Source organism: Geospiza fortis, unplaced genomic scaffold (genome assembly GCF_000277835.1).
Source record: "Geospiza fortis unplaced genomic scaffold, GeoFor_1.0 scaffold92, whole genome shotgun sequence".
NCBI classification, from domain to species: Eukaryota; Metazoa; Chordata; class Aves; order Passeriformes; family Thraupidae; genus Geospiza; species Geospiza fortis.
This window is the reverse complement of record NW_005054389.1, coordinates 1,183,815-1,195,656: the sequence shown is the minus strand read 5'-3', so window position 1 is coordinate 1,195,656 and position 11,842 is coordinate 1,183,815. Positions and strand designations below refer to the sequence as shown.

The following is an 11,842-nucleotide window of genomic DNA, read 5'->3' as shown; positions in this document are numbered from 1 at the left end:
GCGCAGGGGGCGGCCACCCGCGGGAGCTGGCGGCCGAGCGGCCCGGCTCATACCTGGCCAATTATGTGTCGGCTGAGTCTCCCAGCGAGCTTTCCAAACCCGGCCTCTCGGCCGCTGATTCCAAAGCCTCCTTCGAGGCACACGTCAGAGAAAAGTTTAACAGGATGGTAGAGGCCGTGGACAAAACGATCGAGAAGCGGATCGACAAGCTTACCAAAGAGCTGTCCCAGAAGACGGCGGAGCTGCTGGAGGTGCGGGCAGCGTTCGTGCAGCTGTCCCAGAAGAAGCAGGAGGTGCAGCGGCGAGAGCGGGCCCTGAGCAGGCAGGTGGATGTGGCGGTGGAGATGATCGCAGCCTTGAAGCAGCGGCTCAGCGAGTCCGAGGAGGAGCTTCACCGCAAAGAGGAGTAAGTGGGGAGGCGAGTGCCGATGGCTTGGCGAGGGCTGGCCAGCTCCTGCGTGAGTGACAGCCTTTGGGGGAGAAGAGAGGGAATGGCTCAGTTGCTTGCTGATTATGAGAGGGCCTGGAGCTCGCCGCTTCAGATCACTGTATTGCTAGAGTTATAGCCCATGTGACCGTGTCCCCTGCAAGGCAGTGGACAGCTCCCTGAGCAGGTGGCTTTCACGCTTGGCTCTCCAGTGACTAACAAGGCAGGGGACCGCTCCCTGAGCAGGTGGCTTTCACACTTGGCTCCCCAGTGACTAACAAGGCAGGGGACAGCTCCCTGAGCAGGTGGCTTTCACACTTGGCTCCCCAGTGATCAACTTCTACACTTTCTAATGCCTGTGTTGTGCCTCTGGTTTCATGGGGGTAAGGACAAGTAGAAGCTCTCATCAGCATGTAATATGATTTACACTGCCACCTTTAATGCATCATCTTTTTAAGAAGAGATGGGTGGATAAGTCTGGATGAAGTATGCAAGGATACCTAACAGCACCTTTTCCCTTAAGCCTTCTCACCATGGTCACCCTGTGGAGTGCCACTGATGCCACCAGTGCATCAACAAAGCTTTACTAGAGACAGTGTTGAAAAGGCCATGCCCAAGTAGTTCATGTCTACTGTTTTAGATGGACACAGAACTGTGGAACAGAATCACTTATATGGGATTGGGAAGCAGATGCCAGAGTTCTGACTAACCTAAGCCATCTAAAAATACATTCATGATGCATCCATTAAAAATGTAGTGATAGCTGATATATAATTTATACATGAACTACTTAGTTTATTCAGCACTTGCTGAAACCTTTCAGGCTTTTCAGAGCAACACAACTTATTTTAGAGAAATAGTAATAAAGAGCCTTGGTAATGGTATGCCTCTAAACCAATTCATCAGCTTACAAAAGGAAGATGAGAAGTGGTAGTTGCCATGACACTGATCTTAGAAGAAATAAGGAAGGTGGTGTAGGAGTTCAGTGTAGGAAGTTTGGAGGGCTTTCATCATTCCTTCCTGTAGTCTAAGGACAAGAAAGAAAAGATGAGGATGGCTCCCACATCAGTAGGAACCATCTGTCTTGAAGCAGAGCTATAGATTTTCCAGAAGAGAGGATACGTAAAGGTGGTGGGATTTGAGCCTCTCAGATCTTCCTTGAAGGGATATTCAACAGAACCTCTGATTTTAAAGTATGAGGTGATCCTCATGGAAGAGAAGATTGAAAGACTTAAGGTGAAGCTGAATAGTGTAACTGAGGCAGATTTGAAAGTGTGCTGGAGGGAAGCCATGAAGATAACATAGTTTCAAGCAGTTTTGGTATTCCCATCTAGCCAGACTGCCCTCCTGAGCTCTTTCACAGTGTGACTCATCCTATTTCCTCTAGAAAAGTATCTTAGAGCAGGAGGGATTGCTTTGTGAAGGTCCTTCTTCCCTCTGCAGACTACCAGGAGACCTCAGGTAAGCAGCTGTCTTAGGCTAGATGCAGAATTTCAAGTATCTCAAGTTAAGTGGCATGAATCTTACCCCAAACTAAAGGCAGATTGTGTTTTTAAAAATCAAGACTAGGATCCCAAAAGGAAAAAAATGACTGTTGGGAGAAAGAAACCATTCAGTGGAACAAACCCAAAGTTCTGCAATGCTGTAGAAGAAGAAAAGACCTTGTGGGAAAAGAGGAAAGGGGCAATTGAGTCATCTGGGTAGAAGGAATGGGTATGATATGGGAGGATGGCAAAGGACACTGATCTTTGAAAAGAAAAAGACAGCTGAAGTTGTGATTTTTAACTGTATTAGGAAAAGGAACAAGGAAGAGGCCACGTGCTCTTTGGCAGATTACTTACCAGCAGCACTGTCAGGCTGGTGTTCTGAGGCCAGAAGAGACTGAATACAGAATGAGAAGTGGGAAAACATCCTTCACACTAGGACATTGCCAGGCTCAGGAAAGGGGCGGGAGCTCAGATGATTGCTGTTAGAATTCTTGTCTTGAAAGGAGGAGGGTGAATGCATAAACAAATGATGAGGTAGCTCCTAAGTTGATGTTACAGGGAATGCTGAAGGTTACTTGGCTAGAAACACTAACCAAAAGAGGCAGCTGCACAAGAGACTTCACAGAGTACTCACAGAATACTTCAGAGTATTGCTCTTTAGGGTTTTGCTTCCACTTTCAACAAAGACTTGAAAGCAAATGCAGCAATAGGAATGAGTGAACAGTTCTGACACAGCAGTGTGTTAATTTCTACAGGTAAATGTGTGTAATGCATGGCAGTGGGTAGGATGGAAGAATAGCAGCCCTGAGTACCAAGGGTGGAGGAGGGCAGTCAGAATTTGTTGTTGACTGTGTCTGTGCCCAGCCCCACAGCAGTGCCTCTGAGGTTACTCTGAGGACACTGGGAAGGTAGGCGGGGTAAAAGAATAGGTTGAATTCACTTAGGAAAAACTGGAAGCGTGTTGGGTTTTTTCTCATTTAGATGATTCCTTCATTTCCCATCCTGGGGAATAACAAGGGATAGTGCCATAGAAAAATTCACTGTTTGTCTTTCCAATTGAAAGGTCATTGTATAATTAGCAAATTGAGAAGGAAGGTAGGTATAAAAATTGCTTTGTAAGAGCAGGACTTCTAGAGCAGCTTTTCAGAGCTGATTCTCTAAAAATGCCTGGGACAGTTAGCTTTACTCCAGCAGCAGGGAGGCACTGGGTGATGTGCTGTAGTAGAGGAAAAAGTTCATGACTTTGGTAACAATAGTGACACTTGTCTGGCTTTCTCATGGGCTGTTGGTAAACTGAGACCTGTCTATATATTCGATCCTTTGTGTGTTCAGAACTTACTTGGTGTGCTAAGAAGACATTGTCCTTCAAAAAAGGAGGATCTTAACTTTGGCTTTGATTTCTGGAAGAAGTCCAGATGATTAGAAAGCCAAACAAGACTGCATAATGGAAATTGCAGAAGCAGTTCTCACTGCAGCTTGTGGAAAGTCAAAGGCATCCCTTAGGGACTGCTTTGATACTTGCTGACCTTCAGAAATAAATGCTTTCATCAGTTTCTTTGGATTTTTTTTTCCATAAGCAATCTTGTGAATATGGATAACTTTTCCTAAAATTAGCATTGGTATTGAGCTAGTGTAGCTGCAAATCTTTTCCTCTTAGCAGCAGAAAAAAGAAAACACCTTCCCTGAAACATCTGAGTGTTGGTTTAGACCATCAGCTGGAACAGGGCTGCCCATTTGAAGCACTTGTAGGATCAGTGGGGTTATTTCTTTAGACTTGTCAGTTGATTATTTTTTGGGTTTTTTTTTTAAATAAGGCCTTTAGCAGACCAACAAAGACAGCAATGAAGTGAAGATACCTTTTTAGTTAAATTTTCTTTGTTTCCTTACAAAAACTGTAGTGCCAGTATGCATGCAGGTATGTGCTGATACTGGTGTGAGGCCCTCGTGGAGGTGAACTCTGTTGAGGGGTAGGACAGCTGGAGGTACAACACTGACTATATTAATACATAGCTGAGATAGTATTACTCTAAGCACAGAGCTGCTGAGCAAAGGAATTATTTAATTAGAAAATGTGCCCTGAAAGGGATTCCATGTTTGATGAAGGAGAATGCAACTTAGAGTGAGTGCTGTGATCTTAAAGATAACACAGAAGCATGCCCAAAGGGCATAAGACTTCGTTGAATAAGATATCAAGAAAACCATTGAAACAAAAACCAGCTATGAACTCAACTGCTAGAGGACACTGAGAGGCTTGTTTCTGGGTGTAATGTAAGAAAATTGAAACTGGTAGAGTTTGATTTTCAGTAAGTTTGAACGGGGTAAGAAGGGATGGTCTTCAGCTGGAATCCACCTTCAATGGTAACTTAAACAGCTTCACTTGGTCTCCTAATCATAGAGTAAGATCATTAATGTTGTACCTTGCCATATCTCTGACAGTAATTTCTCTAACCAGTCTAATGCACTTGTCTTGAGACTGGCCATGCCTCTGCTTTGACATAGCCTGGAATGCAAGGATTAATTCAGAATAGCTGTTGTGGGCAGTAGTTATTCTTGCCAGTGGCTTCACCTTAAATTTGCAATTAATGAAATTATCTGTGCAGATAACATCTTGACAATTGGATTAAGAGCTGGCTTTTAGAGATCACTGCAATTTGTGCTTTCAAACAGCTTTTCTTTAAAAAGGGGTTTCAATTGTACCACAAAACAGTTCTGATTTGCTTTAAGCAGAGTACAACTACAATTACACATTGTTCTTCCACCCTCAGTTTTAGGTAATCCTGCTCCCTCTTTCCTGTTTTCTTTCATCTTCCTACTCAAGAGATTACTCCCCCTCATGCAGCTGCACAGGTTTAAGCCTAGCATGACTGTCCCACAGAATGGCTCTGTGAAATAAAGCTTAAAATCTTCAGTGTCACCCCAGTAGATTCAGGGCTCTGTCTAGAACACAGCCCACTGAATGGGCACAATAACTTTCTGAGGGAGGAGGTGTGAATCTCTTAAATCAAATGTGCTTTTAGTGGTGTGGTAATGTGAAACCACAACCTAATGAATAACAGCAGCCTTCAGGCAAAAACACCAGTTGGGTGATGGATAAGGTCAGTGGCATTAATACTTAATGAATATACATATTAAATATTTTGAGAAGTAAATCACTTTACTACTTTCTGTGGTAGGAATTTTCCCACCTTCAGGTAAAATAATGGTTTTGTTTTCTATTGATTTTAGACAGAGTTATGCTAAATGTGATTCTCTAAAGTGATTTGATACTGCATGCAAAACCTGCATGGAGCCTTGTGCTTATCTCCACCTCCAGAGCAGCTGCAGGTGTCAGTGTTGCTGTGACAGTCCTGGGGCCAGTGCTATGCATCCGTGGGAGGGCTTGGTTGCAATGTGAGAACTCATTAGCCCTTCTTGTCAGGTGTTAAGGAGCTGGAGCTGTCCCACCCTCTGCATTTAGTCAGTGTATGTCACTCTTAGCTGCTGAAAGTCATACAAACACTGAGCATCTCCCAGGATCCCTGTGCTGGCAACTGCTCCAGTAAACAAGAACTGCAGCTCACTCATCCTAAAGGAGCGCTGAATAATCCAGTGGTAAAGGCAGAAGAATAAATGTCACCTAGTCAGCCTATGATTTATAACTTTATTTACCACATCTCAAGTTGTTTCATGGTAACAGCCTCCATAAAGAAGTTTTTTGGGCTAGGCTGCGGTTGGGATGCAAAATGCCAAACTACTTAAGTCTAGTTAACTGTAACAGGTGAACTGCCTGGCAGAGTCAGATTAAAATAAAAGCTTTGGCAGCAAGCCTTCCTTACTTACAGTGAGTTCTTCCCCCTGCACTTGTTTTTTCAGCTGAACACCTCTGAGGTGCCTGCTGTACTGCAATAAATTTCCCCTGGACTCCTCTGGCTCTCGAAGAACTCCTTCCTGACACTCTGGCAGTACAGGCATCTCCTGCTCCTCTTGGACACCTCCCAGGTTGCATCTCCCATGTCTTCCCCTCTCACTTGCCTCACCCTGCTGCTGGCAGCTCAATACACTCCCTGCTCTCCAGGCTGCAGGAGCAATTCCCTCTTCCTGAAAGGTTTCATCTGACAGAGCATCTCCCAGGACAAACCAAGAAATCCACTTTTCTCCCGTTTCTCCCTGCTGCCCAGTCACAGGCCGGTAAACACTGTAAACACATACCTTAGTGTTGGTATAGTAAACTGTGAGCAGATGAGATTACAGTAATTTAAGAGATCCAGGGTGCATTGAGCATCATCTACACCACTCAGAACATGCAGTGTCAGGATCTGTTGCTTACCCCTGTAAGTGCCAGGGTGCAGAGCTGGGGGGAAGGGGGCAGGAGTCTGCTGGGCAGAGGAGCAGAGCAGTAAAGAGATGATGCTGAGAGCAGAGGAACTCTCAGGGGGAGTTAATAATTCCATGGAACCTTTCCTCAATATAACAGAAGTGCTCCAGATGTAGAATAGTCAGTGCAGGGCAGCAGAGACCTCTTGTTAAAAGGGCAACACCCCAGGTCTGAGCCCCTTTAACAAAGTTGTTCCAGTTTCAGGTGAATGCTGCTCACAAGGCTGTGCTGTCAGGACACAGAGCCCAGTGGGCCCCTGCTGCTGTGCTCTGGTTTATGCCTCTACCACGTGGGCCCCACAATATTCATGGCTTCAGCTTCCCCCTGACTTCATGAAGAGCAGTGTCAGACCTCTGTGAACACCCATCTTTCCACAAGCATGAGAATAGAGAGTGAAAGACAGAGATCCTGTCATATAATTTTCAAAAATTTGGCAGAGGTCTGGAGAAATAATTTGAAAGCAAAATAAAGAATATAAGCAAAAAAAATCATCACAGATATCCAGAAATAAAATTGAAGGGAAAGGGTCATCAGTAGGACTGAGAAAAAGTCTGGGCAAACTACAAGACACAGGAAGGGCAATTAGACAGATAAACAGCAGCTGCAGGAAGCTACAGGAGTTCTTTGAACCATTTCCCTATTGTTCACAGTGGAGGAGGCTAAAAGGTCTTCTGGGAACTCCCTTCAGGTAACCAAGGCATAGCTGGGCAAGGAGTGAGCTCTCTGAGGAAGAAGTGTTGGAGCAAGTAGAGACACTTATTAGCAGTCACTCCTCAGGGCTTGATCTTGTTCTTCTGAGAGATGAGAATGAAGTGGAAACAAAGAAAGTAGCTGAACTAACAGAAGTGCTGCTTATCAGTGCAAGGTGTGTGACAGAGCCCTAGTGTGTGGGTGTGTTCTGGCTCCTGGCTTTCCAAAGGGAATTCACAGAATGCATTTCAGCCCAAAGGAAAATGTTTAGATTAAAGTTATTAAAGGTAGGTTCATAGGCTGTACAAAGGCAGCTAAACAGAGAGAAGTTGTGGATATGCTACTATTGCTGCTAATAACAGTTCTTACAAATAATGGCACGTAGGATGCAAAGTTATCTTTAGCCTAGAAAGCAAGGACAATACTAGGGATTTTATTGACATTATGAGTCTCTTCTCCTCCTGACAGTCATCTAGATCTTCCTGAAAAAAACTCTGCTCCCCTCTGGCCTCCTTATGGTATATTATTGAGACATTTGTAGGAAAGGAAAATCTCTTGGTGATTATTTGTGCCATAGAACAGGCAACTAATGAATTCTTACTAATTACCTTTGCTGAGATAATTACAAATGTTAGCATTCTTGAAACTATCACCTATTTAAAAAAATGCCAGTTACTCATGTTTGTGGCCTCCTGCTGCAGCCAAACTCAGAGGCTGACTGAGTGCCTGGGAGGGACATCCTCATGGTGTCCCAGGCTAGCAGCTCCCCACTCTCCCACCTTCCCACTGGAGGGTCAGCAGCCTGCCAGGCTGTGCACAGCTCTTCCTTACACAAAAGGAGAGGGATTTGGAGCCAACCTGCTGAGTTGCTGTCCTTTTGAGCTCCCTGTCCCCTGTAAAAGAGGACCCTGATGAAACAGCAAGGACTTCAGGTTGCTCCTATGTTAACCCAAAATTATATGAACTGACTAATGAAGTAAAGTTAATCATAAGTTATGAAGTCAAAGAAGTTACAGTGTGGTGACAATGAAGCCCTAAAATTTACTTTAATGAGTTTAGATTGCCTTCTCCCTGAGCATTCCTCAGTGGTTCTCTAGTATCAGGTTGCTCTGGGTAAGGTAATAATCACTAAAACTGTTCAGAGCCTTGAAATTAAATGGATTAGCTGAGCTTAACAAACAAGTTACCTCTCTGTTTCTTAAGCCAGATTTTATGGGTGAGTTAGTATAAACTATTACTCATCCACATTTTTCATCCAAACAATACATGCTTGTTTTTACCTGATTCCTACCATTAGATCAGTCATGCAAACAGAACTCTGCTGTAGTATGGAGCAGGCAGGCACAGCCTGAATCCTAGGTGGTGAATTTCCAGGGCTGACCACTCTTAGCACAAAGCAGCTCACTGTTGAAACAACTATCCTACATAAAACCAATTAACTACAAGTATGCTGAGTTAAAACAACAAAACGCAGAGAAACTTTGGATTTGTTATAAACAAGCTAAGCTTTGAAAGGTTATTTCTGCCACAAACTGTTTCATAGTTTCTACTTAAAATGCTTTTTCCTCAGGCAATGTATTTCTACTGAGCAATCATGCCTTTTCTCATTTGGCAAGGTCCCTCAACTCCCACCCTTTTTGTACAAAGCAAAAATTAACATGGCTTCACTGGCAGAGTAAAAAATATTTATCCAGGCATTTATTAACCAGGGAAGTCCTACATGTTCAGATTTGTCTTCTTTTGTAATACATGCTTCAATCTACAACCAAACTTCTTTCACCTAAATAGTTCTTTGATACTGGAGGTCCAAGTGGTATCCTGATTACTGATAGTAAATATGCAGAGAACTTAGAAATGAGAAGTGGCTCAGCCAGGAGCTTTCACAGTCACTGGTGCTCTCTGTTTCTTCCAGTTGGGTTACACAACAAGACACATTCCTAAACTCCTTACCTAAAACTTGTTCTTCCCATACATGTACTCCTTGGTCTATAATCTGTAGATTATCTGTTAATCTTCCATGCTCCCTCTGGCTCCAGGTCATAACACCACACTTGGACATACCTGTAGTAATGCAGTCAAAATTAAATTTAATGGCCACAGTAGCTCTTTTGAGTTAGAAACCACCCCAGCAGCAACATTAAGTGACCGTTGTTAGATTGTGATGAAATGAAAAGATTAATTTGGGAGGTTATCTGTTTCTCTTCATATTTCAGAGCTAATATTCTCATGGTTCAGTAAAAAAAGAGAAAGCAGATACAGCTGTCTCCAGATACTTTGAGATGTGACGCTTAATCATATTTCTGCTCTGTGGACCAGTAAAGACTAATTCCAAGACATTAAATGAAGTGAAAAAGCTCCAACCCAAACCCACTGCCCATAAACCTCAATTCAGCATTCAGGCTTCCAGATCTTCACTTTGTCCACAAAAAAGTTGAAATCTTTTGATAATGGTGGAGGACAGTAATTAGGCACGCCATGACAAACTGGAGAAGCACCAGTAATTTTTGGCAAAGGTGAGACCAGGGAGCTGCTATCTAAACGTGGCCTCTTTGCAATGTTTCCATCTTGCAGAGAAGTTGTTACTTTCAACCACTTCCTGGAAGAAGCAGCAGAAAAAGAAGTGCGGGGGAAAGCCAGGCTGCAGCACTTCATCGAGAACCTGTTGCAGCGCGTGGATCTGGCAGAGAGGCAGCTGGAATATTACCAAAGCCAGCAGATGGTGTGCAACCACACTGACATCAGCGAGCACGTGGTAAGCCAGCAGAGCCCTTCCCTTTGCTGCCACCCTCCCCCTGCAGCCAAAGCTCTGCACTTGGAATATGGGTGGGCTCGGTGGCTCAGGCTAAGCACTGCTGCAGGCAGATGTGCATTTGTGAAAGCAGCAACAGCCAAAGATGATAAAGGGAGAGCAGAGAGTAATGAAATGTTTGATAGATATTTAAAATTTTTCCAGCTTTGGCTATTGCTGCTGTTGCCTTTGCCATGAACACTTTTTTTAATGTGACTTGGCAGTCTTTTTGGGATGCCTGAAGATTTTCAGGAAAGACATAGATCCCTATAGGTGATACATCAGCTTGCTGGCAAATCATCTGGCCTCTGGTAGTTACCTATCGTGGGACTCTTAGAAATGGGGAATGGATTCCCCCAGGCCTGTATCCCATGGATTAGAAATCCAAGAACATTACTTTTTAAAATACATTATTTCTTTTAAAGCCCTCATTTTTAATACCTAAACTCAGTATTTTCCTACAATGCATTACATTTATATGACAAGTTTTAGGCACAGGACTTCCAAGGAACATTTCAGTTTAATTGAATACCCTGTGCTGCCTGTGCTAAGTAGTTGCCCACCCTGGGATGTGAAAAGAAGGCATTTGATCATGCACAGCACTGAACAGGTATGCAGTGGTGGAAAGGAAATGTTCCCAGGGCTACTTGGAAGACAACAAGCTTTAGGTAAGAAGAACTGAAATGCAGTGCAGGCATCTCAGACAGTATCTGTGAGAAGATTATGGAGCACTGTACAGATGGGCCTCAATATTAAATCATCTCTCTTGCTCTGGATGTGTTTATCATAATGCCAGGCTCAGCAGTGTCCCTTGGGGAGGGCTCTGATTTTTAAGGCACCTGCCCTGATTTCTGGGTAACTTCAGCATTCCTCTAAGGCCATCCATCCAAATATTGACCATCCTGACCTTCAGGGGGTACAGGAAAGTACACCATGAGATGGCTCCAGACACCAACCAAGACAGATGACAAGCAAAGTCAGGCTGGGCAAAAATCCATCTGCAAAGTGTGGACAATAGCAGGGACAGAAGGAACATTTACAAGAACATAATCATTTTCAGATGCCAAATCTGACTTGCTTGTCTCGGTGACTTCATTAAATGATATTCAAAGGCTCAGTGTAGCAGCTCTGATGAGAGCTCAGTACAAAGAACCTATTTAGTACAAAAAAAAATCAATTTAAGCTGAGCTGGCATTAAACACCTCCTTTTCTGACCCCCACCAAAAGAGGGACTAGACAAAGTGTTTCCACACTGTGAACCAAACTGCTGTAAAAAATGAATTCATGCAAATTTGCCCTGGCATTGAGCTATGCTGTCCCTAGCTGGTCTCAGGATTTGCAGGAGGGGAGAGAAATGTTTGTGTCCTCACCCTTCACCCTTCAGTGCAAGTGTGGCAGAGCCAAGGGCTTGTAGTGGAGCTTCCTAGCTACTTGTGTAAAGGAAATGTTATCACTGAAAAATGAAAGGATCTGAGAGAAAGTTAATTTCATACAGCTTATTCAGCCACTGGCCTTTATTAATTATCTTGAACACAATAATTACTTCTCATTGTATCCATACTGTTTAATCTAATGTGAAAGATCTCTGTTCAGCCCACACTTCTTTAGCAATTTACTTTGATTATAGTTACAATAAAAATAATGGGAAAAATGCAACCACTAACAACTCACACATTATGAATTTTAAAAACATGTTGATAAGATGGAAGAGTAATAATCTGTAAAAGAGGTGTCTTTTTTGGTTTCTTTCCTGAATGTTCTAGTTTTAACATGTGAGAATGGAAATACAATTTTAAAGATTGTGTATATTTTATTCTTGTACTTTAATTACTTGAAAATGCAATAGTAATAACCTGGTTTTGTTTTCATTGCAGTTTACAGACATTTCATTAAATAAGAAACCCAGATGCCTGTATGTATATCTCCTTTTTTTTAACTTAAATGCAATAAGTTGACGTGCTTACATTTCTGTTTTTACATTTTACCTTATAGGTTGGGACCTACAGATGGTCTCTATTTATGTCATGTAATTGAGGACAACCAGATTTCTGCTGAAACTAAACTAAAATCAGATATTCTCTAAAGAAAATAAAGAA

General features: G+C 43.0%; 1 protein-coding gene across 1 annotated transcript in view; it reads left to right on the top strand.

Annotated features, from left to right (window-relative positions):
- Positions 1-11,842, top strand: part of ZNF365 (zinc finger protein 365) — a 23,740-nt gene that overhangs the window by 7,154 nt on the left and 4,744 nt on the right. Inside the window, exons 2-4 of the mRNA XM_014308871.2 lie at positions 7-406; positions 9,530-9,710; positions 11,621-11,658. Of these exons, the coding sequence (XP_014164346.1) occupies positions 7-406; positions 9,530-9,710; positions 11,621-11,658 (619 nt within the window). The remainder of the gene's footprint in view (positions 1-6; positions 407-9,529; positions 9,711-11,620; positions 11,659-11,842) is intronic.